Here is a 27,999-nt window from a genome sequence, read left to right on the forward strand (position 1 = left end):
CGTGCATGCGCACAAGCGCCAAATCGCGCCGTGCACCTGCGCAGATGCGGTGCTTCAGGTTGCGCTCTTTTCATGTTGCGAACGGGCCTCCGGAACGGATCCCGTTCACAACCAGAGGTACCACTGTACTCAAGACGGCTCGCGCACAGATAAAGTAGAACTAGCTAAAAACATAGAAAAGATCTTTAAAATGTAAACAAACATCAATAGTATTCAAATAATATAAACAGGTCCGTTAAAAACACAGGCAACAATTTAAAAAACCATCGCAGCATCAACCCTTTCCTCAAAAACATTCAGTCCCTAGAGCAACGTTACCCAAGCCTGGGTCTCCAGCTGTTTTTGGACTACAACTCCCATTATCCATAGCTAGCAAGACCAGTGATCAGAGATGATGGGAATTATGGTCTGAAAACAGCTGGAGATCTTGGGTAACACTGCCGTAGAGGCCAGATGGAATAAGAAAGTCTTCACCTGCTGGCAAAAGGACAGCAAGGAGGGAGCCAGTCTAACTTCTCCAGAGAAGGAGTTCCAAAGTCTCATCCCTCCCCTGATGATCCTGTAACCCCACCCCCTTGTTAATATACAAATCAGACACTTTGTACCTTGTCTTTCTGGAAAGCGACCTCCAGGGCCTGTCCCTGGCCTCCCCGCAGCAGCTGGGCCTGCAAAGCAAAAGTCTGCACTGAACTATAGGTATTCCCAACAAGGCACTTCTATTTCTCGCTCTTTACATCTTATATTTCAAAAGCAAAGAGGTGCATTTAGGAATATCCTAAGGCATGCCCGGGGAAAGGGGGTCCATCTTCTATGGGACAGCCCTTAAGATATTTGAATATGGCTCATATCTCCTCTTTGTCTCCTCCGTCTTCCAGGCTAAACATACCCAACTCCGCATCTTTTATGATGAACCAAATCTTTTACATCTCCATTGTGTCCAGAATTCACCCTTAAACTACAAGTGATATTCCAATCCTACTAGAAATTTTAACTGTTTACAATGGTCTTTAAGATAAGTTCTAAATTTCCCCCATTCCTTATTAAAATGTTGGTCTTCCTGATTTCTGACTCTTCTGGCCATTTCAGCCAGTCCATCAACTTCATCTGCCATTCTTCTCTGGTAGGAACGTTACCTTCTTTCCATCTCTGGGCCAATAACATCCATGCAGCTGTGGTCGAATACATAAATAGTCTTTTCTGCTCCCTTGATGACCCTTGATCATCCTGTCCACCCTGCTCTGCACACCTTCCAGCTTGTCAACATCCTTGCTGACAAACTGCTCTCTGTCCTTCCTCCATCCAGGTGACCAGAGCTCAAGGGTACATTTCAGCTGGGCAAAAACACTAAAGCAGGAAGGGAAGGCCAAGAAGGGAGGCAGTTTGGGGTGGGAATGGCCTCCAGAGTGCCCCAGGGGGCAGACAGAGAGGCCAAGGGGGCAGATTTGATCCTCCACTCCTATCCTAAGACCAAGGTCTCAAAGGGGCATTTCAGCTGGTCAAGGGAATGGGGGTGAATTTCAAGGGGCCTGCGTGTGCTGCCTCATGAAGCCACCTTGCCCCAGGGCGTTTGTAGAGATTCAAAATGGCAGCCAGCAACAGGAGAAGAAGAGGCCGCGCCAATGAGTTCACCTGCCTGCCCTCAAGATTCAGCCCCAGCACCCCAAAAAAAATACCAAGAGGGCAGGAGATCTTAGCCTCTGTTTCCTTCTGGAAACCCAGCCAGATGGGCAGGGTACAAATAAATTATTATTATTATTATTATTATTATTATTATTATTATTATTATTACAGACACACACACATATATCAGGGCATTCAGCCTGGCAGTGAAAACGAGAGACTCTACCTCCGGCTTCCTCAACCTCAGCCCTCCAGATGTTTTTGGCCTACAACTCCCATGATCCCTAGCTAGCAGGACCAGTGGTCAGGGATGATGGGAACTGTAGTCTCAAAATATCTGGAGGGCCAAGGTTGAGGAAGGCTGCTCTACCCCTTGTCCGATACTGTAAGGAAAATCAGCACAAGGTCTCTTGTTCCCATTATTCTGGTTTTAAAAGGCACTGTTGGAAGGGGAGAAATACCCTGGAACTCAACCATCACCAGGCATACCTTGTTCTGCCACCTGGGCAGGTGGATTCTGGTTAGAAGCCAAAGGCCTAGCACCTGCAGCCTGGGCAGAAGCGGGTTGCTTCACACCTTAAAAAAAGAAGAAAGTATCATTGTCAGCATATCACAAAGTCCCCAGAGCTTTTGTTACTGAATCTGTATTTAAATGAGAACCAGGACCTGGCAGATAAACCATTTTTGGGGATTCTCTTAATGGCAGCACGAAGGGTTAAAAAGGGTCACTTTTTTTTTCTTACTAACTGTTGACATTTTTTAAAACAATTACTAAGCATATAGTGTTGCCTTCCAGGACAGATTTTAAGCCTTGTGTGCAAATCATCCACATGGGAATCAACATGGAAAACCTTGAACATCTGCAAACTTGAACACTTGGTTCAGGAGAGTATGAGCCATTGCCGTTAATGGGGAAATTGACCCACAAATGAAGACTGGCGATGGGAACAAAGCACAAAGGTTGCCTTTAACAGTGAAGCTTTATTTCGTTCACAAATTCTCCAGAAAACCCACAGGATTAAACTAGCTTCTGGGTCACTTAGTAAGAATGTGTTTTACAGGTGTACATGGCTATAAGTTGTGGTGCATGTACAGGAACACAGGTTTTTATAATGTATTGGGGGGGTGACTGGGGAAATCTAAAGAATAAAAACTTTTTTAAAAAAAAGTGGGGGGAGAAAGCAGAGATCAGGGAGGAGCATCACATGTCTCAGGCGGAATAGTCTAAGTGCCACAGCTAAAGGGGCTGTTTCGAATCCATTACACCTTGGAGCCATAATACATAATACATAGTTGTATCAGTAGAGGTGTCCTCAGTTTTGTTACCAGAAAACCAACCATTGCCTGTACACTCCTCCATTAATGTGCCATCTTTGTTCTGCTCAGACTCCTCTGCGATGCGCGTCAATGAGTGCATCCAATTGTAGTCTCAAAGCACCAGGGCCATCTTTAGCATATGCGGCGCCAAGGTGCAAAGATCTGCCCAGCACCCCCAAATTACCATATTTCCCTGTGTATTAGACGAGGTCGTCCTATACACAGATAGTGGCATGGGGAGCTGCACACTGCCAGCCATCTGTCATGCCATTGCGAGAGGAGAGCATTTCCCACAGAGGCTTGGGAGGGAAGCTGCGTGCGCGCCAGCCATCTGGCGCCCCCCAGAATTCGGCACCGGGGTGCCCTGCACCCCTTGCACCCCCGGTTGAAGACAGCCCTGCAAAGCACTACGCCAGAGCTTTCCAAACTCCTTATGTCGGTGACACACTTTTTAGACATGCGTTATTTTGCGACGCAGGGGACACAGGTGGTGCTGTGGGTTAAACCACAGAGCCTAGGACTTGCTGATCAGAAGGTGGCGGTTCAAATCCCCGTGACGGGGTGAGCTCCTGTTGCTCGGTCCCTGCTCCTGCCCACCTAGCAGTTCGAAAGCACTTCAAAGTGCAAGTAGATAAATAGGTACCACTCCAGCGGGAAGGTAAATGGCGTTTCCGTGCACTGCTCTGGTTCGCCAGAAGCGGCTTAGTCATGCTGGCCACATGACCCGGAAGCTGTACGCCGGCTCCCTCAGCCAGTAAAGCGAGATGAGCGCCGCAAGCCCAGAGTCGGCCACGACTGGACCTAATGGTCAGGGGTCCCTTTACCTTTTTATTTTGCATCGCAGTAATTCAGTTTCACTAGCAAGGTGAAACGAACCCCTTAGAAGAGATACGGACCCATATCGTGCGACACACCTGCACACTGCGGCCGACACACTAAAGTGTCGCGACACACAGTTTGGAAAGTTCTGCACTACACACACCCAACCCCCTGCCATCCAATCTGCCTGCTATACCCAGTTATTTCCTTCAATAAAGGCTTGCGCCCCAGTTTCCCTTCTCATCTATCCAAAGCCACTCGCTCCACAGCCATTTAAAACTTTAATTCCCTCAGCGCCTCCAGCAGCCAGAAAAAGCAAGCAGCAGGCAATCGCAGCTCTATCCAATAGGAACCAGATGCATTATATTTAGGCCTTTAAAGCAAGGAAAGCTTGTTTTTCTCAATGAAACTTGTCAGGGAACTGCCATCGGAGCCAAGAGTGGAGGTAAGGCTCCCCAACGATGCAGCAGAATGGACCAGCAGGGAGAGAGAGAACATTTCCTTTGGGGAAGGAAATCGGCGTGACACCAGGAAGAAAGGGGAGCAGGGAAGGACTTCGGAGAGATGGCTCCCAGACTCTTCCACAGAGACGAGCGGGGAGAGCCCAGGACCTCCGCTGGCCACGCCCACTCTGCGCAGAAGACTTCCGCGCAGGGAGGCTAGGAGGAGACTTGGCGTCAAAGAGCTTCTATGTTGGAAGAAGTTCAGAAAACGCCCACTGACGGATTCTGCCAGTGACTGAGACAGCCATGGAGAAAGGGCTGTCCAGCCAGGGAAAGGTTTAGCCAGACAACGTTGCCTAGAGCTGCAGCACCCTTACGCAAGAGCAACCCCAATTCCCTTTACAGAAACCATGGATAAAACCGTTTGTAAATGTAGGATTCTTGCTTTTGGAACTTGAAAAGCTTGTGTGCCCCCTTGCATTATGGGAAACCTGATGTCTGCATGGTCTTTTTACCTTTACCTCAAAGTGTGAGACCACGTAGGCCAATACCCATCAGGGGAAGCACCTAAAGGGTTCTCCTTTCTTTTCCTTTTGATCAATGACCCTAGATAGTGTCAACGGTCCCCAAATATTCTACTGTTTGCCCAGGTGCGCTGCCTAAAGGGATCATCAAGGCCCTGCCAGACATCACAGTTGTCATGTCAACAAAACCCAGCAAAAACCTATTTCTAATGCCAATGCTTTGTGTAAACTCCGTCTGGAACTACAGTGGTACCTCGGGTTACATACGCTTCAGGTTACAGACTCTGCTAACCCAGAAATAGTGCTTCAGGTTAAGAACTTTGCTTCAGGATGAGAATAGAAATTGTGCTCCGGTGGCGCGGCAGCAGCAGGAGGCCCCATTAGCTAAAGTGGTGCTTCAGGTTAAGAACAGTTTCAGGTTAAGTACAGACCTCCAGAACGAATTAAGAAGAAGAAGAAGAAGAGTTTGGATTTGATATCCCGCCTTTCACTCCCCTTCAGGAGTCTCAAAGCGGCTAACAATCTCCTTTCCCTTCCTCCCCCACAACAAACACTCTGTGAGGTAAGTGGGGCTGAGAGACTTCAAAGAAGTGTGACTGGCCCAAGGTCACCCAGCAGCTGCATGTGGAGGAGCGGAGACGCGAACCCGGTTCCCCAGATTACGTGACTACCGCTCTTAACCACTACACCACACTGGCTCTTAAGTACTTAACCCGAGGTACCACTGTATGTAAATCTTGCTAATAATCAGGAACGTGACACACCTTGACCTGCCTGGCCCACTGTAACTCCACCAAATGTGTGGTGTAATTTTGACATTTACCCAATGACTCTGACTGCTTTCTTGTAACATCTCCTCATGTTGTCTTATGAGGAAAGCGACCCCAGACTCAGTGGGAGTTCTCCAAGTTGCCAATCTAGTCACTTAAAAATGGAAACTGATTATCCCTGATCTGTCTGTACCCACTGAGACTTTGGTCTCATCCACAGATGCCTAGAAAGCACTTTTGCTTTTCCTGAGCTTTCTTCGGCACGAGACCAAGTGGTTTTGAATTTGCTCCGCCACTTTCCCCTGGAAAACCCATTCTTTAGCGCTAATCGGAACAAACAGCAATCTGTAGGAGACCCAATTGCCATTTGTTCTGATTCAGCACTAAAGATCAGGTTTCCCCAGGGGAAATCAGCAGGGGAAATGGAGGTGTGGTTTAGCCCTCTCTCAGTACCAACGGGGCTATACCTGATGTGACTACAATTGGATTAAGTCCCAGACCCTTTGGGGGGGGGGAATGGATAGCTGGGTGCGGTTACCTGTGGAAGGTGGGGGGGACACTTAACACAATCTCAGAGGCAGTCATGTTTTGCCTATTCTAAAGGCTGACTCGTGGAAATATAAAATACTAGGTTTTGGAGCACAATATTAAGCCCCGGGACTTAGCTACAAAACTGTGCAGTTTTACTCCTAAAGAAGGCAGAAAATAATCTCTCGCTTCCCCCACCAGATAAATAACTCAAGTGGGTCAGCTATATTTAGGATAAAAGGAATAGAAACACATCCAGCGATCAGAAACGAGGAAGCGGATGAGAGAAACCCTGATCAAAAACACCTTTTTAGGTTGTTGTTGTTTTAAAAAAAAATCTGCATCCATTACTCTGAAAATCCCTGAAGAAAAGATTGAGAGGTGAGATGAGAGCTGTGATGGCCTGGGCCTCGGGCTTGGACTCGGAACCAGAGGAGACTCAGTCTGCACCGGATCCTTTGCCTCAGGCATCATCTGGACCAAGTCGGGGGCCTGATCCTGAAGAGTCCCAGTCTGCACAGGTTCCTCTGCAACAAACACCAGCTGGGCCGAGTCAGGGGCCTGAGCCTGTCCTGGCTCCAGATGCGGGGATGACCTCATTGCCTTCAGCTGTGCCATCACTTACAGCTGCTCCATTACCAGTTTGGTCAGGGGAGGCTGAGGCGGCCCCTGGGTCTAGTAACCCACCCACATCTCCCAAGCTACAGAAACTATGGTCTGAGAGAAGGAGAGACTTGAGTACTCACAGGAGGAGTGCTCGCCTTCGGGCGGGACAGGGAGGTGAGTCACCGGGGGATCAGGACCAGCTGTTACCCCAACACATAAAAGGCTGTCGGACCCCGCCCCAGGTTGCGGGAGCAACATTGCTGTATGCCAGATCCTGTACCTGTCCTTGCCTGGCTTCCTGTCTTGGCCCTGTCAGACTGACTCCTAGCAGAACCTTCGGATTCTGGACTGGTCCTGGATTGTGTTTCTCAGGTTACCCCCGGGCCCAGCACAAGAGCCATCTTCAAATATCTGAAGGGCTTTCTCATGGAAGATGGAGCAATCTTGTTTTCTCCTGCTCCAGAGTCTAGGACTCGCAACAGCGGACTCAAGTTGCAAGGAAAGAGATTCTGACTAAACCTTAGCAAGAACTTTCTGGCGTTAAGAGATGTTCAACGTTGGAATGGTCCAACTCAGAAGGTGATGGACTCTCCTTCTTTGGAGGTTTCAAAGCAGAGGTTGGATGGCCACCTGTCATGGATATTTTAGTTGTGATTCCTCTCTTGCAGGGAGTTGGACTAGATATCTCCTTGGGGGTCCCTTCCAACTCTGCAATTCTGAGTCTAAACAGAAACCCCATCAAAGGAAAGGAAAGAATTGCCCAACAGTTTGGTTGTTTTCTCCACCCACCCACCCATAGCTGTCAAGTGTCCCTTATTTGAAGGGACAGTCCCTTATTCCAGTGCCATGTCCCGCTGCAGTCCCTTATTGATGGATGTCCCTTAAATGTCCCTTAAATGATGTCCCTTAAATTTCAAAGGAAGCAGCTCCTCTCCCTCCCTCCCTGCCGGCCAGGGAGGAGGGAGGCTCCAACTGTGTTGCTTGGCTGTGTTGCTCACCCAATAAGGAGTCTAAGAACGACTGGGGGGTGGAGCTTGCATGCCCTGTGTGTGGCTAGTTAATGCAAGCTGAGGAGGGTTTTGAATGCTGGACGCCATTTTGTTGCACGTGCTGCTGCAAACTTTGCAGTGCAAAGCCAGGCTGGGAAGCCATCTTAAATTGAGGCTGCATTGTGGTGCATGTGATTCAGATTCTATTCAGTTGAACCTCTGGTTACAAAGTTGGTTGGACAGTGTTCTCGAAGCTACCAGCATGAGTTTGACCAGACTGCAGGAGGACAGGAAGACTGGAGTGCCTGGAACAGGTGAGGCTGCAGGTCCCTTATTTTGGCTGCTGGTCCCTTATGTTCAAATCTGTAAGTTGACAGCTATGCACCCACCCACTTTCTCAAACCTTCTCGATGCTCACCTGCCTCAAACAAACTTGAACGTGTTCTTATCACAGCTAATGAATCCCTGACAGGCGGCCACCCATCCAGCTTAAAAACCTGCAATGAACAAGGTGTAACGGAATGCAATTAAAAGGATTGATGGACCAGATCTGTAGAGAGGGAGAAAGGTGCCAAAGTGGATTATCTGGGGAAAGACTTGATGTCAAGAAAAAAGGCACTGTTTTCAGCCCGCAAGCAAGATGCTGTGGAATGTGATCATGTAAAAACAGCAAAAAAAAGGGAACAAGAAAAGGGACCCAATATCCCTCCGCAACAGGTCTGAGAACATGGATTTGAATGACTACACATGTGAAAATAAATTAGGCTTGATTTGTATCAATTTAGAAAACCAATAAAAATTATTCATTTTTTAAAGTAAACTGCAGCTCTTACTGTCATAAACGTCTTCCTGGTATTTAGTCAGAATCTCATTTCCTGTCACTGGAATCCATCAGTTCGGGTCCTGCCCTCTGGAGCAGCAGGAAAAAAAGTTTGCTCCATCTATTATGGGCCAGCCCTTCAGATCATTGAAGATAGCTCTCTGAGATACCTCTCAGTCTTCTCTTCTCCAAGCTAAAGAAACCCAACTCCCTATACCACTGTTTATCCAAAGAGAAGCCCCTGCGGAACTCAAGAGAACTTTTTATCCCCCAACGGACAGATGCAGGATTGTACTTTAATTGAGTTTGCACTGTGGCAAGATTTGGACAGGAGAGATCCTGGCACACAGTCAGCCAGTTTGCTGCCCCAGATCTTGAGATAATGAGATCAAACATTGCAGCATCGTTTTTTGCAATTCAGCCAAGATGAAAGCCAGCAGTCCATATGGCAGGAGACGAGGGGATTACATGATGGGTATATCTCTTCTGCGGCAGGCTGTTTAAACATTCCCTGCATAGCGGAGGAATCTTGGGTCCTTTCCAGTTTGTGTTTAGCTCACAGGGCAAAAACCTAGCCGCTTGGCTCCCCTAGCTAAGACCCCATCAAAAGACCCCGTCATCCTACAGTCCCCATCTAGGGAGACTCGCTCCTTGACAGATGCTGTCCATCATCTGTTAGCTTTTTGTCGTACCAGGGCAATTTCCAAGGCCGTATTACACCAAAGTCTAAAGGGACAACGCAGCTGCGAAGCAGGGAAACACAACTGACAGCATCACAAACACAGCAGCTGTGTTAATGTCAACTTGTGAAGCTGCAGTCAGTGCAGAATGCTGCAGCAAGATTGCTGGCAGGAGTGAGACCCCAACAGTATAGAACACCTGTGCTCAGAGAGCAGCGCTGGCTGCCAATTTGCTACTGGGCCAAGTCCAAGGTGTTTATATTGGTACATAAAACCTTTAACAACTTGGGACCAGCTTACCTGTGAGAACACCTTGCCTCATACACGCTCCCTCGACTGCTTTGATCTGCAAAGTTGGCATTGCTACAGAAGAGTTTGGATTTGAGTTTGGATTTGATATCCCACTTTATCACTACCCGAAGGAGTCTCAAAGCGGCTAACATTCTCCTTTCCCTTCCTCCCCCACAACAAACACTCTGTGAGGTGAGTGGGGCTGAGAGACTTCAGAGAAGCGTGACTAACCCAAGGTCACCCAGCAGCTGCATGTGGAGGAGCGGAGACGCGAACCCGGTTCACCAGATTACGAATCTACCGCTCTTAACCACTACACCACACTGGCTCTCAGGTGCCACATAATCCTTGTTACACATTTATAAGAAATCAGTCTTTCAGTATGGCACAAACTTTGGAACTCCCTACATATTGACATCAAGCAATCACTTCTTTTGGCACCTGCTAAAAATCTTTTTCTTTATACACGTCTACTCAGGTTTTTACAAAGTTGACGAGAGTTTTAATGTTTTTAGCTTCCTGCTGATGTTAAAAACCCTTTTCCCCTGTTTTTCAAATAGCTGTTTTTAACTGCATTTACTGTTTCGTTGTTTCTGTAAATTGCTTTGAAATTTGTTTGGGGTTTTCTTTTGCAAACAAGTGGCATATCAATTTATTAAATAAAAATAAATTAAGGCGTTATAAAGGCATTTTTCCTAAAAATCGTAGAACTGTAGAGTTGGAAAGGACCCAGAGAGGTAGAATGTGAACCTGTGTTTTCATCAGTTTAGGGCTTCCTGTTGGTTTTAATTATTACAGTGGTACCTCGGGTTACATACGCTTCAGGTTACAGATACGATACGATATCTTTATTGTCATTGTCCCATACAGAACAATGAAACTGAAAAATCTACTTAAGACATTCAAAACCCCTAAAAACTCTGAAACCCCATTTTAAAATACAATATACTATAGAGACTCCTTATGATGCGTTTAGAACCAGAATTGCATTTGGATAGAAACTGTTTCTCAGGCGGCTAGTCCTGGTCTTTATAACCCTGTACCTTCTTCCAGAAGGCAGAAGCTGAAAGCGATCATTTCCGGGGTGCGCACTGTCATGCGCTATCTCTGCAGCTTTCTTGTGACACCTGGCAGCATAAATTTGATCCAAGGTGGGAAGAGTGCACCCAATTATTCTCTCCGCAGTCTTTACAACCCTGGACAGCATTGTTTTTTTCCCTGGCCGTACAGCTCCCAAACCACAGACACAGAAATATTACCTCGGGTTAAGAACTTTGCTTCAGGATGAGAACAGAAATCGCATGGTGGCGGCAGCGGGAGGCCCCATTAGTGGGTGCTTCAGGTTAAGAACGGTTTCAGGTTACGAACGGACCTTCGGAACGAATTAAGTACTTAACCCGAGGTACCACTGTATCTGAATGTTTTAAATAGCTGTTTTTAAGATGGTGACAACTTTTGCCGGCCTCCACTCTGCAAGGATCTCACTGGTTCTCCCAGGTGAGCGGCATGGGGCTTGGCTTGAGGCACTAGAATATATTATAGGTGGAACATTCTCACATGAGTGCAGGTAGTTCTCTGCCTGCTTTTCTCTCACCTCCAGGGCTTTGACCAGCTTCATTCTCCCTAGTGTGTTCCCAGTTTTGGTTGTCCTCACTAATATATTCGCTGCCACCAGGTGCCATCTTGGCCTCGGAAGGTTTGCGGCTAATTTGTGGATAATTTCTCCGACTGGAAGCAGCTGTGGTTGGCTCAGCGCCTGCATAGACATCAGAAAAAGAGGGGCAGGGGCACAAACAGTAGGGAGGTTACTTTCCCATCGGAAGAGCAGATGCAAAGAAATTCAGCTGGAAGTCATGACAACTGCAAACAAGAAGGAAATGCTAAAAAGCTGCAGACTGCAGGAAGGAGGGCTATTTGCTTCCTGAAAGCTCACCGACTGACCTGTGGTGAAATCACAGAGAGGGCTTAGCATCCAGTGATGAAGGGAAAGTGTTAAGTTGAGGGTGAACATATCAGACGACGCAGCGATTCTTCAAACAGCTCTTGTTTATTCACAGGCCAGAACAGAACTGAACTGAAGGGTTCAGCCAGCCTGCTTATATAGAGCTCCACTACAATGCAACTGTAACACTTTCTGTAACTATCCAATCACTGAACGTCACTTTCAATCCCTTATTTGCATATGTGGACCTGAGTGAAAACTATCTACAGTATCCCCCTGCTGGCCCAGGGTGAGAACTTCAGTACATAACAGAAAGGATCAGTTGCAGAATGCTGACAACAAACATGACTCCAGTGCAGTGCAAATGGACAATATTTGGGCCGGGGGAATATCTTCATATAACCCTGTTCTAAAACTGTTCACTTTGCATATTGCTCAGCTTGAAATTTAGCATACAGAATAAGAGAACAGGAAGAACATAAGTTTAGAGAAGACTCGAAAACGTTTATTGAATATATGGGAAATAACTGTGTACAGCTGAAAACGTGGGCAACATTAAGATAAATTCAACAGCATTGATAAGTTTTGATGGATGTAATGGGGGAATACTGAATGGTTTAGCTTTTGTAAAACGTGCAGGGATTTATGCTATGCAAAACGAACCATGGAAAGAGAAGAAGGAAAGTCACTGATATTTTAAGGATGTAAAAGTGAGTGTTTTAAATTGTATCACAGAAAATTTAATAAAAATTATATTAAAAATTTAAAAAGCAAAACTGTTTATTTTGGCCCATGAATATACAAGTGTGAGTTGACCTCCTGTGCTGTTTCCCAGCTTGGCATGTAGTGTATCTTAAAGTCATTGCCTGTTTTGTAGGATCCCTTACCCCCAACCTGCAAACTGCCGATTCTGTAGAGGTTGCTTGTGGCTTTTAAGTTCTACGTGCAAGGAACTCTGCATAGGCCCAGAGGCTCAGCTCTGGCGCTGAAAACAGGTTCTAGGGCTAGAGCACTTGGGACCTCTAAGTTCTCTTAAAATCTCTTTTCTGATGAGAGCAGCTTTTGCATCTCATTTGGAAACCAAGGACCCAGAGTCTGGAGGAAGAATGGGAAGGGACACAATGCCAGATGCTTGAAGTCCAGTGTAAAGTTTCCACAGTCTGTGTTGATTTGGGGAGCCATGTCATCAGCTGGTGTTGGTCCACTGTGCTTCATTAAGTCCAGGGTCAACACAGCTGTCTACCAGGAGATTTTGGAGCACTTCATGTTTCCTTCTGCAGATGAGCTTTATGGGGATGCTAACTTCATTTTCCAGCAGGAGTTTGGCACCTGCCCACACTGCCAAAAGTACCAAAACCTGGTTCATTGCCCATGGGATTACTGTGCTTGATTGGCCAGCAAACTCGCCTGACCTGAACCCCATAGAGAATCTATGGGGCATTGCCAAGAGAAAGATGAGAGACATGAGACTAAGCAATGCAGAAGAGCTGGAGGCTGCTATTGAAGCTTCCTGGTCTTCCATAACACCTCAGCAGTGCCACAGGCTGATAGCATCCATGCCACGCCGCACTGAGGCAGTAATTGATGCAAAAGGGGCCCAAACCAAGTACTGAGTACATATGCATGCTTCTACTTCTCAGAGGTCCAATATTGCTCTATTTGCAGTCCTTGTTTTGCTGATTTCATTTAGTATTCTAATTTTCTGAGATTGTTACGTTTGGGGTTTTCATCAGCTGTACGCCATGATCATCACAATTATAACAAATAAAGTCTTGACATATCTCGCTTTGCATGTCATGAGTCTATCTCATATATTTGTTTCACCTTTTAAGTTGAATTACTGAAATAAATGAACTTTTCCATGCTATTCTAATTTTCCGAGTTTCACCTGTAAGAAACTGGGGGGAGCAGTTACCCTTTATTCCACATGGGAAGGAGGGAGGGAATTTGCAATAGACTGACTTTTTATAGATTTTTTTAATATTTATTTTTATATTTTTAGATTCTTACATCAAGCGAATGGCAATTTTACTGGCTCGCTGTGCCAAGGGGGAAGGAGATTCTTTGCAATTAGGAAAAGAGACTTGGCTCTCCAGCTGACAGCTAAGAGCCAGGCCACAATTGCAGTGTGCCAGCGCTTGCGTGCATCATCTGCCGCCAGAACGAACAAACTAATGACTGTCCTGACAGCATCAATCACCCAGCCAACGCCTGGCATTCCCGTGCGTGCCAGGCTCTTCCCTGCGATTTGCAGGCTGATCCAGATTTTAATAATGGGGCAATCACTCAAGATTAGCACCTCCTGATGAACAGCTGACAGCCCCTCAGAATGACAGCGGAAGACAAAAGCTCATCAGTCTCTCAGGCCCAAATGGTGGGAAGAAGGAAGAACCAGGGAACTCGCCTCCGGTAGAACAGTTGTGTAAGGCCAAACTGCCCCGGCTACTGGTTAGTTTACAAGGAGAAAGAGGTGCAGGGGCTGAAAGCTGCCGAGAAGTCAGGCTTTCACCCACTGAAGCCAGTAGCGAAAATTCACTGCACAGAGGGAGGGAGGGATCGGACAAGTTCAGTTCCTGATTCTTATTTTTCTGGTCTTAAGCTAGGTTCTCAACATTTTTGCATCAGTTTGTTAAAAAAAAAACCGAGTCCTCACAAAAATTTGCCACTCTTTTAGTGCACTTTTCTCCTAATACAGTGGTACCTTGGTTCTCAAACTTAATCCGTTCCAAAAGCAAAGCGTTCCAAAACCAAGGCGCGCTTTCCCATAGAAAGTAATGCAAAATGGATTAATCCGTTCCAGACTTTTAAAAATAACCCCTAAAACAGCAATTTAACATGAATTTTACTACCTAACAAGACCCTTGATCCATAAAATGAAAGCAATAAACAATGTACTGCAGTCACACAATCAATCCATCAATCAGTAGCTGAACTGGGTTCCACACAGTCACAGAAACAAAACAAAAAAGCCACAAAAACAAAAAAAGCAAAATAAATAGCAAAATAATAATAATAATAATAATAATAATAATAATAATAATAATAATAATAATAATAATTTATTTATATCCCGCCCTCCCCAGCCGAAGCCGGGCTCAGGGCGGCTAACAACAATAAAACAGTACAAAAGTACAACACAAACAACACTCTAAAATCATTCATTATAAAATTAATTAAATTCAAGCCACTGGCCACCATTGGGCCAGAGCTCCGCGAAGATTGCCGAGGGAGGGAGTCAGGCTGTGCCCTGGCCAAAGGCCTGGCGGAACAGCTCTGTCTTGCAGGCCCTGCGGAAAAATGTCAAGTCCCGCAGGGCCCTAGTCTCTTGTGACAGAGTGTTCCACCAAGTCGGAGCTCTAGTTGAGGCCAGCCTAACCTCTCTGTGGCCTGGGACCTTCAAGGTGTTTTTAAAAAAACAGACAGACCTCAGCGTAGCACTCAAAACGGAAGTGTGGCACTCAAAACGGAGCACATTCGGCTTCCAAAACATGTTTGCAAACCGGGACACTTACTTCCAGGTTTACAGTGTTTGGGTTCCAAGTTGTTTGAGTACCAAAGCGTTTGAGAACCAAGGTATATGCATTTTTGAAAGCAATTTCCCCTAATAGAATACAATGGAGAAGATACAAATGCAATGAAGAGGAATAAATATTCCAGAGAAGAAAGATTTCTTACCATAGGATTCCTGCTCGATGGGGGCAGCTGCCTCAGCTTGACCTTGGAAGCAAAAGGAAGGGATTGTTTATTGAAAGGAAGTGAACAGGGCTGTCTTAAGCTTATGCGGTGCCGGGGTGCAAAGCTCCACCTGGCGCCCGTCCCCCCTCCCCGGTTGCCCAGTCCCAGGCGCGCAGGAGGGCGGAACCAGCCAGCCGGCCACCTCAGCGTCTCGCTGGCTCGGTCGCCCCCGAACTTGTGGCACAGAAGAGCCCTGGACTCTTGGCCTGGTGCCCCTGAAATCCTGGCGCCCTGCACCCCTAGCCCTTATGGGTAAGACAGCACTGGAAGCGAATTCATGCAACAAAAAGGGAGTTTCAGTCCTGACCAGGTGCTATTGGAGGCAGAGCAAACACTGCTAAGGGATGCCCAAAGGTACCATCTGTAACTAAGCAGAGCCAGCACACTCTTTGAATGCTGTCAATCTGATCTTTTAAAATTATTGAAAAGTCAATGTAAGCAAACTACTGCATTTGTTCATTTATTTTTCTGAACACATTGATAGATTGCCTTCCATTTTGGAACAACACCGTGGTTTCCAGAATGAAATCAGTAAAAACTGCAAGAAACTAAAAGCAAATATTACAGATATACAACATTTTCAATAGCCAGTACAGTGGTACCTCAGGTTACATACGCTTCAGGTTACATACGCTTCAGGTTACATACTCCACTAACCCAGAAATAGTGCTTCAGGTTAAGAACTTTGCTTCAGGTTGAGAACAGAAATCGTGCTCCAGCGGCATGGCAGCACCAGGAGGCCCCATTAGCTAAAGTGGTGCTTCAGGTTAAGAACAGTTTCAGGTTAAGTACAGACCTCCAGAACGAATTAAGTACTTAACCCGAGGTACCACTGTACTAGAGAACGTCATGGCAGGTAAAGGTAAAGGACCCCGAACAGTTAAGTCCAGTCAAAGGCAACTACAGAACTCATCTCGTTTTCAGGCCGGGGGAGCCAGCGTTTGTCCACAGACAGCTTTCTGGGTCATATGGACTAAACCGCTTCTGGCGCAATGGAACACCATGATGGAAACCAGAGTGCATGGAAACTCTGTTTACCTTCCTGCCACAGTGGTACCTATTTATCTAGTTGCACTGGCGTGCTTTGGAACTGCTAGGTTGGCAGGAGCTGGGACCGAGCAACGGGAGCTCACCCTGTTGCGGGGATTCGAACTGCCGACCTTCTGATCGGCAAGCCCCAGAGGCTCAGTGGTTTAGACCACAGCGCCACCCGCTCCCTGCATGGCAGAACACTATTATTATAGGCACCACAGAATCTCATGCCACTGCATGGGGGCCACTGCAGAGAAGGTGCTCTGGCAATGCAACACCAGGTGAATCTCTGCCAGGAAATGACTAGAAGGGCCTTCTCCAGCAATCTCAGGCTGGATCTACACTGATCTGGAAAACGCTATAAAAAAATATAGCTCTCAATGCCATTTCCCATTGGTGACAGATCACTGCTCTACACTGCCCTCTGGTGTCACATTTTTATAACACATTTTTAACATTATAACTCACGAGTGTAGATTAGTCCTCAGTGAATGGGCTAGGCCAGGGTTTCCCAGACTTGCGTCTCCAACTGTTGTTGGACTCCAACTCCCACCATCCCTAGCTAGCAGGACCAGTGGTCAAGGATGATGGGAATTGTAGTCTATCAACGGTTTGAGACCCAAGTTTGGGAAACCCTGGGCTAGACTAAACAACAAGTGTACAATGTGCAAATCATCAAAACATGTGCAGCAATTTTATAAGCAAGGCTGAACATTTTCAGGAAAGGGAGGATCTTAATATCGAGCCAATTTCAAATCAAGCAGGGCGGGGCACCACAATTTTTAACCATTGCATCTCCCATGCCTCTCTTCTTTCTTACTGCATAAGCTTGCACTGTAAACTCCTTGCAGCAGAGACCTATTATTTTGGAGTTTTTGTTTTTTAACCTATGCTGAAACCTAATCTAATAATGTTGTATATTATCAGCGGTGCAATAATCAGCAGCACATTTTGCCTACCACGATTCTGGGGGCGAGGATACGGCTTCGAGTCCTGAGCAGGGACAGCTGCCTCGCTGGGCAGCGGCTGCTGTTTGCTCTTGCTGATGGGCATCGGTTCGGGGAGCATTTGCTTTGGCACCCCCTTGAAGAACCACGCCCCAGAGCGCTTCCATACCTGAAAACAGAGCAGGACAAAGAGGCGTGAGAACCGTGTGTTCAGAGACGGCTGATGCTGTACAGTTTTCTTCCTGGGAATTGTACCACTGGCAATATGGGTGTTCACCTGATTGAATGCTCTCGATTCCAGCATTGCAGGGGACTCAACAAGATGATTCTTAATCTAGAATGCGGCAGCTAGACTAGTGACTGGGAATGGCTGCCAAGACCTACAGTGGCTCCCAGTACATTTCAAAGTGTTGGTGCTAAATTCAAAGAAAAAGCAGTATTGTGCCTTTAAATGGGCCCCAAATGACAACTAAGGACACTACACTGGCTGGGTTTCATGTGCCCAAAGGAACCATATTGCTCACCAACTTGACCTCAGTGCTCTTTGATGAGGATGAGTGGGAAACACCCAGTATGTTTAATCCAGGCCATTTTCTATTTTTTTTTATAAATATTTATTAAGATTTTCCATTTTATACAAACAAAAAGAAGAAGAAAAAAAGCACAAAGAAAAAAGACAATATTAAAAACACATAGTTTTCAAAACCTAATTTCCAAACCCTTGTCCTTTGACTTCCTCGAACCTCCTCTTCTTGTTTTCTAGATCAGATTATTTATCAGCAAATCCTGATCTCCTAACTTCGCACTTATTTAACCCCTTATTCTCTATTCAACTTCTTAAATTATTGTAACTTAAACCTTATTAAAACAAGAGGAAAAAAAACATTTCTTCCATATTCTTTTACCATAACAGCTAGGAACCATTGATTTCAATCCAACTCCCTTCAAAATTCAGTAATATTACAATATTTCTTTAAATAATCCAGGCCATTTTCTAGAGAACAATCAGTTCTGGAAAAGGGAACCATTCCTGCCATTCTCTGCAGGAAGTTTGTCTTGGAGAACAATTGGCCAGGATTGAGTTTTTTCTTTTCTTCACTGCCCTACTTCAGAAGTTCACTTTCCAGGCTCCAAAAGGTGTGACATTAAGCCTTGACCATCGGTCAGGTCTTACATTATCCCCCCAGCCGTACAGGATATGTGCATTCTCTCACTGAGGGGACTCATTTTATGGCACTGCTCATTAAAAGAAGATGGTGAAGAATTTGGCCAGCACTGCCTCCTTAGTTTCTGTCCTTAGTGACAATCGGTTCCCTAAACTGCAGGGCCATAGCTCTATAATAATGCATGTCCGTTGTACTTAGAAGGCCTCAAGTTCAATTTGCATGACTGCTGTGTGGCTCTTCTCATAAATTATCTCAAGTATGTGACTTCTAAAATTGTCCCGGTGGCAGAGCTAGAGCAATGTCTTATAAGTATCACAATAAAAGAGCTCAGTTGGGGGGGGGGCAGGGTTGGTGCTGACGTTCAAAGCCCTAAACAGCCTCGGCCCAGTATACTTGAAGGAGCGTCTCCATCCCCATCATTCAGCCCGGACACTGAGGTCCAGCTCTGAGGGCCTTCTTGTGGTTCCCTCCCTGAGAGAAGTGAGGTTACAGGGAACCAGGCAGAGGGCCTTCTCAGTAGTGGCGCCCGCGCTGTGGAATGCCCTCCCAGCAGACGTCAAGGAAATAAACAACTATCTGACTTTTAGAAGACATCTGAAGGCAGCTCTGTTTAGGATTTTTTTTTAATGTTTGATGTTTTATCACTGCTAATGATGATGATGATGATGGGAGCCGCCCAGAGTGGCTGAAGAAACCAAGCCAGATGGACGGGGTATAAATAATAAATTATTATTATTACCCTGTTAGAATTCCTGCTCCATGATTGCAGTCATGGGATTGTTGTCTATCACATGACGGTATATGTTTTGACTCCACAGAGTGGAAAGTGACAGAGACAGGATGTTTGTGTTGCTGTCTTCCGTGAAGTGGGACTATTGTCCTTTGTTCTTTTCCTCTTTGCTGTCTGAAGCTAGAGAAAGATGGAGCCATGTTGCAGTGCTCCATGTGTGTTTATATGTAAATAAAGTAGATTAGCCAAAATGCTGAGTTGCTGAGGTCTCTCACACGCATGATGCGCAAACACTGCAGATCCCTAAGTGTGCCGGTGTCGGTTGGCATCGGTCGCTGTGATGTTCGGGCTGAAGAAAGCTCTTGAAGATCCCGAACGAAATACCAGGAGGGAGAGAACATGCCAATCAGGCATGTGTCTCTGCCAGGGTCCTACTCGAGTGTAGGACGAGCTCCTGACAGACCTTTGGGGTCCCTTCCAACTCTACAGTTCTATGATTCTTCCAACGGCAGGGCCAGATCTACATGGGCTTTGCCTTTTTCACAGCCGCCACACACTGGGCCGACATCTACATCTAGCTGTCCATTATGACCCCAAGGTCTCGTTCCTCATCCATCACCTCCAGATCAGACCCCAATGGCATATATGCAAAATTAAGACTTTTCGCCCCCAAATGCGTCACTTTGCAGTTACTTTGAACTGCGTTTGCCATTTTACTGCCCATTCACTCATTTTTGAGAGGATTACAGCCAAGGAAGGCTACTTGCTTGCAAACAGCTGAAGGAGAACAGGGGTGAGGAACCAGTGGTTAATTGCCAGAGTTTTTTCTCATTTGCTATTTTTAAAAAAGGTTTGTTTAAATAAGGGCTATCTAAGGTATCTAACTGTTGGAGATACAATAGGGATAATGCTTCTCTAAAACATATGTTCTTTTCATTGTCCTATATTGGAAGATTTTTGGCAGAAGGTAACTGAAACTATCAACAGAACTGTACGGAACAACCTTACATTTACAGAGCAAAATATCCTTTTGAATTATATGCCCAGCACATGGAACCTCACAAATGGACATTATGAGTGGACTCTCTGTGCCCTTACCACAGCAAAAAGACTGATACTGATGAATTGGAAAAATAAAAATGCGGCTCCCTTCTACGATTGGATTGGAGACTTATATAAACACATATTTGCCATGGACAAACTCAATGACATTTGAAATCCATACTTACAAATACTGTAATAGGTTAAGATCTGGTGAAGTACAATAACAACTTTGTAAAGTAATATAAACAGGTAAAGGGACCCCTGACCATTAGGTCCAGTCGTGGCCAACTCTGGGGTTGTGGCGCTCATCTCGCTTTATTGGCCGAGGGAGTCGGCGTACAGCTTCCGGGTCATGTGGCCAGCATGACTAAGGCACTTCTGGCGAACCAGAGCAGCACACGGAAACGCTGTTTACCTTCCTGCCGGAGCGGTCCCTATTTATCTACTTGCACTTTGAGGTGCTTTTGAACTGCTAGGTTGGCAGGAGCAGGGACCGAGCAACGGGAGCTCAGCCCGTTGCGGGGATTCGAACCACCGACCTTCTGACTGGCAAGTCCTAGGCTCTGTGGTTTAACCCACAGCACCACCCGCGTCCTGTAAATATATATATATATATAATCTCATTTCTCCATATGTTGCAATGCACTTCTCCACCCAAGAACTGTATACAAAAATGCATATCCCAGGGTTAAAGTGTGCCTAAAAATTTGTATGTCACTGAAAACAGCATATTAGAAGAAATCACTTTGCAAAAGATTGTACATATTAGGCAAATTGCTTAAGAAAGTAGGAGAAATTCACACTAAATGCTGGTGAATTTTCATTTAAGAAATCAAAATAAAAAGAATTGCCACAGGTAATAGGAGTTGTAAATCCATTGAAGCTGGGGAGGCCACGAGGTTCTGACTCCTCAAATAGGCATATGAGGATAGACCATCTGAATATACTCTTTGCATCGTTCATATATTTCCCAGGAAAATGCAGGTCTAACAAGCCACTTCCCGACTGACCTCTCTCTGTTCGCAGCAGATCTTACACAACCAGATGGAGTGAGGCCGGTTGTTGCTGGTCTGGGTGCCACATTTAGTGCAGACGTTCTGCATGGGAAAGAAAGATGCAAAACACTGTGAAAACAGCCAGAAAAGCCCTTATCAGAATGAAGATGGACTTCCATTATGTCTGTGTACGGGTGTCTAAACAGCCCACGTTGGTCTCCCAGATATGGCGCTGGAAGACAGACAGTGCCCATAATCACAGCACACATTTCAAATGCTATGGTCCTGCTTTAAGCAGTGATGGCTTCCCCTTAAGAATTCTGGGAGCTGTAGTTTCTTAAGGGCGCTGAGAGCTCCTCTAGAGCTACAGTCACTGTGAAAAGGGATTGATTGTCAAATCACTCTGGGAACTGAAGCTATGGGGGGAGGAATTGGGGGGGTATCCTAACACCTCAGCACCCTTAACAAACCACAGATCCCAGGACTCTTTAAAGTGGAATAAGAGTGCTTTCAGATGGGCCAGATGGCCGGGGTATAAATATTGGCATTTTTATTAGCAGTGCTTTTTTCTGGGGAGGGGGACGCAGGGGTATGCATACGCCTAAACATTTTGTGAATCTATTATTATTATTATTATTATTATTATTATTAAGTACAAATTAGAAAACATACATATTCACAACAAAAGAAAATACAAAAGAAAAAGAAAATACATCTAACCAAGGGGAAAAAATTAGAGAATATTTTGTCTCTTTTCTTATTTACAGTTATTTATACCTCTATAAAGTGCTATTCACAATAAAGCAGTGAAATGAAAGATAAGATATCAGAAAAAAGGAAAAAAGAACAAAGAAAGAATAAAGAAGTAAAAGAAAAAGGTCATAAGTGAAAATTTTTTAAAGTAGATACATTTTTAAAAGTAGATAAGTAGATAAAATCTGGTTGTGTTTAGAATAATCTTGTGCGTAATATAAAAAATACAAAGTGAATCTTTGTACTTCTGTCCATTTACTGCATTTATTTTTCCCAATTTGAACTATAAAATGGTGATTTTGGCAAAATGAACGTACCCCTAAACATTTTTTTTTGGAAAAAGCACTGATTATTATTATTATTATTACTATTATTATAATTATTTGGATGTGGCCTGTCTGAAAGCTGTGCACACGCGCGCGCACACACACACACTTTCCAATAACAACAATCAAGGAGAGTCACGTTTCTGACAGAAACGGCGCCAGACATTTTTTGGCCCGGTTGCAGAAGGTCGACTGCAGCAGATGGGGGAGCCTTCTCATGCCATCTGTGCCACGCAGCCCTGGCGCTGCCACTCGCGCCCTTGAGGGGAGGCTGCCTCCAGCTTAATTAAGGATGTCATCTTTCCACCAAATACCTGGCACAGCGAAGCTTGCTTTCGAGATGGCGGGCAAGCAGGACTGCCTGGCCACCTGAGCGAAGCCGCTCTGAGGCTTTGGTGAGGAATACAGAAGGAACGGTCCAAGGCGCAGGGGGCGCTTCCCCCTCCAAAATAAATAAGAACACAAGGAGAGCACCTGCAGGATCAGGCCAAAGGTCCATCCAGTCCAGCATCCTGTTCTCACAAGCGGGACTGCCTCTGCTCTCTGCCCACCTGTGACTTCCAGCAACTGGTATTCAGAAGTATGACACTTCTGGCAGTGGCGATAGATCTGTCAGTTTGCATTTCTTAGTGCAGAAAGTATTGATCTGATGTGTAGATCCTATTCTAATTAATTCCAGAGGGTTCTGGAAGCTTCTCTGTGCGAAGAAGCAAGCAGAAGCTTCATGATGTTTGGGTTATACTTCCAGAGAAGCTGAGTACAGCTGGTTTAAACTGGTTCTCTTATCTTTTTCTATCAAGGTCACGCTGACTATAAAAGTAGGGCCAGAAGGAGCCTGGGTTTCACTTTCTCTATCTCTCTTTCCTTCTGGTGTAGTGTTCTGTATACAGTCATACTGAGGCAAAGAAGAAGGGCTACCCCTATGCTATCCATATAATCAGTTATCAGTAATCAATATATTCATATATGCTCACACATAATCAGGGCTTACAGTATTTTATAATCCATTTTGAATCAAAGGGAAGCCGTGCCTTAGCTAATTGCATACTGCTTGAAACAGCAAAATTAGGAGCCGACCTTTCCCCTACAAACATCCGTGTACCCTGGACAAGGGGAAGACGTGAATCAGAGACTCTGGTACAAAATCCCCTCAGATACAGGCTAAATTAATCCACAGAACAGGAAGAGCAAAACCACAAAATCTCCAAGCTCCCTGTCCTGTCATAACTAGGGGAGAGGTTAGACAGAGCATCACTGGAAGCATTGGAAAGCAGAACTAGAACTCCATGCTTGACCAGTGCTTGACCAGGAGCTGGTAGCATGGCAAGAAGCTTGCTAATTGGCTAATTTTCGCTGGCAATATCGTGACTGCCTCATGGTTGTCTCATGATCTATGATTTGCTGTGATCTGCTCAGGTATAAAGACCTCTGGATTTCTGTGAATCGGGGTCCCAGTTCCTTTTGGAAGAGATTCCAAACTGGGTCCTTATTGCCTGGCAATAAACTTCACCTTCTTATTCTCCATTGCTGAGTCTGCCTGATCCTTATTTAACACCAAGCGAGTACCTGCTTACGTTCACATGCTTCAATACCTCATGTTACGTTTGCTTCAGGTTGCGCGTTTACAAGTTGCGTCCCGCAGTGACCCGGAAATATCGGAAAGGGTTACTTCCGGGTTTCGCTGCTCGCGCATGCGCAGATGCACAAAATGACGTTGCGCGCATGCACAGAAGCGATGAATCGCGACCCGCAGGTGCAAGTTGCATTCTTTTCAGGTTGCGAACGGGCCTCCGGAACAGATTCACAACCAGAGGTACCACTGTATAGTGTTAAAGTTTAGACCAGGGTAGGTAACCTAAGGTCCGTGGGCCGGATGCGGCCCAATCGCCTTCTAAATCCGGCCCGCGGACGGTCTGGGAATCAGCGTGTTTTTACATGAGTACAATGCGTCCTTTTATTTAAAATGTATCTCTGGGTTATTTGTGGGGCATAGGAATTTGTTCATTTTTTTTCTTCAAAATATAGTCTGGTCCACCACATGGTCTGAGAGATGGTGGACCGGCCCACAGCTGAAAAAGTTTGCTGACCCCTGGTTTAGACTTATTATAAGTTATTCTAAGTTTAAGTTAAGTCTGCTGCAACTGGATTTCTTATGGAGAGTGCCAGTCCTGAATGTATTGGATTTGTGACCATTATACTCATTTGCCTTCAGTAGCAGTAAAAGCTCTGCTGGATGAAATATCAATTGCTTCTGGTCTATTTTTGGGGAATTCCTGCAATGTATTTTAAGTTGTTACTCTGCTAACTATACATTGGAATCTACTCTGGATCAATACTGAGTAGAATTTCATGACAAGATCATCTCCATCCTTAGCGTTTAAAGGCCAAAATGCCACAGGCCCCAAATATTTGACAGGCCGCCTCCTCCCCTCCAGACCCTCTTGGGTGCTGAGGGCGGCTGAGGGTGCCACCTTGGTAGTTCAGTCACCCTCAGAGTCCTGCCCTTTGTCCCAGGAAGCAAAAAAAGCACTGGGCCACCCCTGGAAGAAAGCATGCGAGGGCAAGGGAGGCGGTAAAGGGGGCAGAGATTTGGGATCCTCACCTTTTTGCAATCTTCGCACACCACACAGGCTGACCCCAGGCGCCCCAGCTGTTCGCCGCACAAGATGCAGCGGTTGACCCCGTCACCGGCCACGTTTCGGCGCATGTCTTCCAGGCGGTTCATGAGACGCCTAAAAGCAAGGAGGCAAGGCAGCAGAATCAACAACAACAAAAAAAGGATGCTTTTGGCCAAGTTAATTGATTAAATCAGCCTATTTCCAACCCAGAAGATCCATAGCTGTCAATCGTCCCTTATTTGGCGGGAAACTCCCTTATCCCAGCGCCGTGTCCCACTGCTGTCCCTTATTGATGATGTCCCTTAAATTTCCGGGTTTCAAAGGAAGCAGCTCCTCTCCCTCCCTCCCTGCCAGCCAGGGAGGAGGGAGGCTCCAACTGTGTTGCTTGGCTGCGTTGCTCACCCAATAAGGAGTCTAAGAACGACTGGAGGGTGGAGCTTGCATGCCTTGTGCCGATCAAATCGGCCGCGTTGCCTGGGGACTCGCCCTTGCTCAGCGCTTCCCAGCGGAGAGGTGACGGTGGTTTTCCTTGCTGCATCCCCTTTGCCGGGTTGCTGCGCTGTGGGAACCACCGCTTGAGGCTTTGTTTGGCTGCTGGCTGGGCTTTCTGCCTTTGGCTCGGAGGGGCTCAGAAGCTGAACATACCTGTGCTCTGAAAATCCCTTATTTTGGCTGCTGATCCCTTATTTTCGAGGCTGCTGGTCCCTTATTTTCAAATCTGTAAGTTGACAGCTATGAGAAGATCTTGCTGAACTAGTAACTCCCATCAGCCCAAGGCTGCGCAGCCATGCTCCCACCAGCCTTAAGTCACACGGCTGTGCTCAGAGCGGTCTTTCCCATTGGGTTTACCTGGCGCATTGCGCCAGGGCGCCGGTCTCTCAGGGGCGCCCCAGTGAATGGAGGAGCTGTGCGGCTTTGCCGGCGGCCTCCCCTTTCTTTCCCTCCTGCACACCCACCAGCTGCACCCCATCAACAATATGAGCCAATGTGGTGTAGTGGTTCAGAGAGGTGGACTCGTAATCTGGTGAACCGGGTTCGGGTATAAATAAAACATTATTTTTAATTTATTATTAATGCTATTCTAGGCTGTATCAACAGAAGCCTAGTGTCCAGATCAAGGGGAGTCATAGTACCACTCCATTCTGTCTTGGTCAGAATACTGTGCCCAGTTCTGGGCGCCTTAATTTAAGAAGGATGTTGACAAGCTGGTGTGCAGAGGAGGGCAACCAAGATGATCAAAGGTCTGGAAACCAAGCCTTATGAGGAACGGTTGAAGGAGCTGTGTATGTTTAGCCTGGAAAAGAGGAGACTGAGGGGATATATGGGAGCCAACCTTCAAATATCTCAAGGGCTGTCATATGGAAGGTGGAGCAAGCTTGTTTTCTCCTCTGGAGGGTAGGACCTAAACCAATGGCTTCAAGTTACAAGGAAGGGGATTCCGGCTAAAGATCAGGAATAATTTTCTGACAGTAAGTCCTGTTTGACAGTGGAATGGACTACCTAAGAAGGTAGTGAATTCTCCTTCAATGGAGGTTTTTAAGCAGAGGCTGGATGGCCATTCTGTAGCTGAGATTCCTGCTTTGCAGGGGGTTGGACTAGATGACCCCTGGAACCCTTTCCAACTCTACAATTCTGTGATTCTATTTTTTAAAAATGGCATAACAAGTGGCGTATCAATTTATTTATTGCAAAAAAAAACCTTCAAAGCAATTTAAAGAAACAATGAAACAATAAAATTACAGTGAACAGAGTTAGAAACAGAAAAAAATAGTTAACACCAACAGGAATCTAAAAACAGATTAAAACTCGAACCAACTATGTAAACATCTGAGTAGGCTTGTCTAAACAAAAAGCTTTTTAGCAGGTGCAGAAAACAGTACAGTGAAAACTCCTGCCTGATATCAACAGGCAGGGAGTTCCAAAGTGCATATGCTGCCACACTAAAAGATTGATTTCTTACAAGAAATGTGGAGCAACGATTGTGTGGCACCTGTAACAATGCCAATTCTGCAAATCAAAGCGGTCAAATGAGCATATATGAGGGTAAGAGGGTCTCGCAGGTAAATTCTGCAAGGTGTGCTCCTGAGATCTAGTATGTAGGGGAGCAGAGAATACGCTGTTCATCTTTCCTTGCACCTCTGTGCATTTGTGGCCAACTAGGGATGAGGGTGGCGCTGTGGGTTAAACCACAGAGCCTAGGGCCTGCCAATCAGAAGGTCGGTGGTTCGAATCCCCGCGATGGAGTGAGCTCCCGTTGCTCGGTCCCTGCTCCTGCCAACCTAGCAGTTCGAAAGCGCATCAAAGTGCAAGTAGATAAATAGGTACTGCTCCGGCGGGAAGGTAAACGGCGTTTCCGTGCGCTGCTCTGGTTCGCCAGAAGCGGCTTAGTCTTGTTGGCCACATGACCTGGAAGCTGTCTGTGGACAAACACCGGCTCCCTCGGCCAATAAAGCGAGATGAGTGCTGCAACCCCAGAGTCTGCCATGACAGGACCTAATGGTCAGGGGTCCCTTTATCTTTACGTTACTGCTATGCAGCTTAGACTAGGAGGAAGAATCCTACCAAGGCAGAAGGTTCATTTGCCTTTTTCCATTGAGAAACAAACTAAGTAGGGCTTGCAGGGGGGTTGCAGCCTGCAAAAACCCCTACCCCACCTGTCAATTGCACAGGCAGCCCCCCCCCCTGCCAGCAAGGTAGGAGCTTCACAAACACCCCCAGCAGCCTCTCTCCCTGCAAGTTCAGTTGGGCAGGCATGCTGTGTAAAATCCCAAGCAGATAAAAATAGTGCATGCAATAAAAAATCTATTATTTATTCTGTTCTGAAGGGAATATATAAAGAGAAGGAGGGGGGAGCGGGGAAAAGAGAAGCCCTCTGGAGAGGTTTTCCAGAACATCGAGCCTGCAGGATATTTCATCCCCTCCTGTCGCGGTGTGACCCAAATCTGACAAAACCGTTAAATCAGTGTGCGTTATTTGGGGAAGTGTTGTTAGTGGAGACACACTTGCCTGAGCCAGTCAGCTTATGAAATTAAAACAGGAGCTGCAGGTAAAGGCTTTGCACCAATCCTGACTTTGGGACTGGGCTCCATTCAGCTTATTTCGCAATTCTAGGCACACCCCGCGCTGAGCACATTATTAGCAATAAATGAACAGGTGATTTTTCTCATTATCTGTTCCGCTGATATAGGCGGACCATTTTCAAATAAATCAATTGCAGACTAATTGATTCATCTGAAAAAGGCTTACCTGTATTAGCAGAACGAACGAGGAGGGAAAAGTGGAATGCAGGATGTAAATTAGCTTT

General features: G+C 46.0%; 1 protein-coding gene across 5 annotated transcripts in view; it reads right to left on the bottom strand.

Moving 5' to 3' along the window:
- Positions 1-27,999, bottom strand: part of RPH3A (rabphilin 3A) — a 116,292-nt gene that overhangs the window by 23,654 nt on the left and 64,639 nt on the right. For 4 of the 5 annotated variants that reach the window (XM_053401216.1, XM_053401217.1, XM_053401219.1 and 1 more), the window contains 7 exons: positions 24,680-24,809; positions 21,014-21,100; positions 17,076-17,232; positions 15,025-15,066; positions 11,002-11,163; positions 2,110-2,196; positions 606-665 (listed from right to left, as the gene is read on the bottom strand). In XM_053401216.1, coding sequence (XP_053257191.1) covers positions 606-665; positions 2,110-2,196; positions 11,002-11,163; positions 15,025-15,066; positions 17,076-17,232; positions 21,014-21,100; positions 24,680-24,809 — 725 coding nt within the window. The remainder of the gene's footprint in view (positions 1-605; positions 666-2,109; positions 2,197-11,001; positions 11,164-15,024; positions 15,067-17,075; positions 17,233-21,013; positions 21,101-24,679; positions 24,810-27,999) is intronic. The other variant, XM_053401220.1, reaches the window with a different exon arrangement.

This window comes from Podarcis raffonei, chromosome 8 (genome assembly GCF_027172205.1).
Source record: "Podarcis raffonei isolate rPodRaf1 chromosome 8, rPodRaf1.pri, whole genome shotgun sequence".
NCBI classification, from domain to species: domain Eukaryota; kingdom Metazoa; phylum Chordata; class Lepidosauria; order Squamata; family Lacertidae; genus Podarcis; species Podarcis raffonei.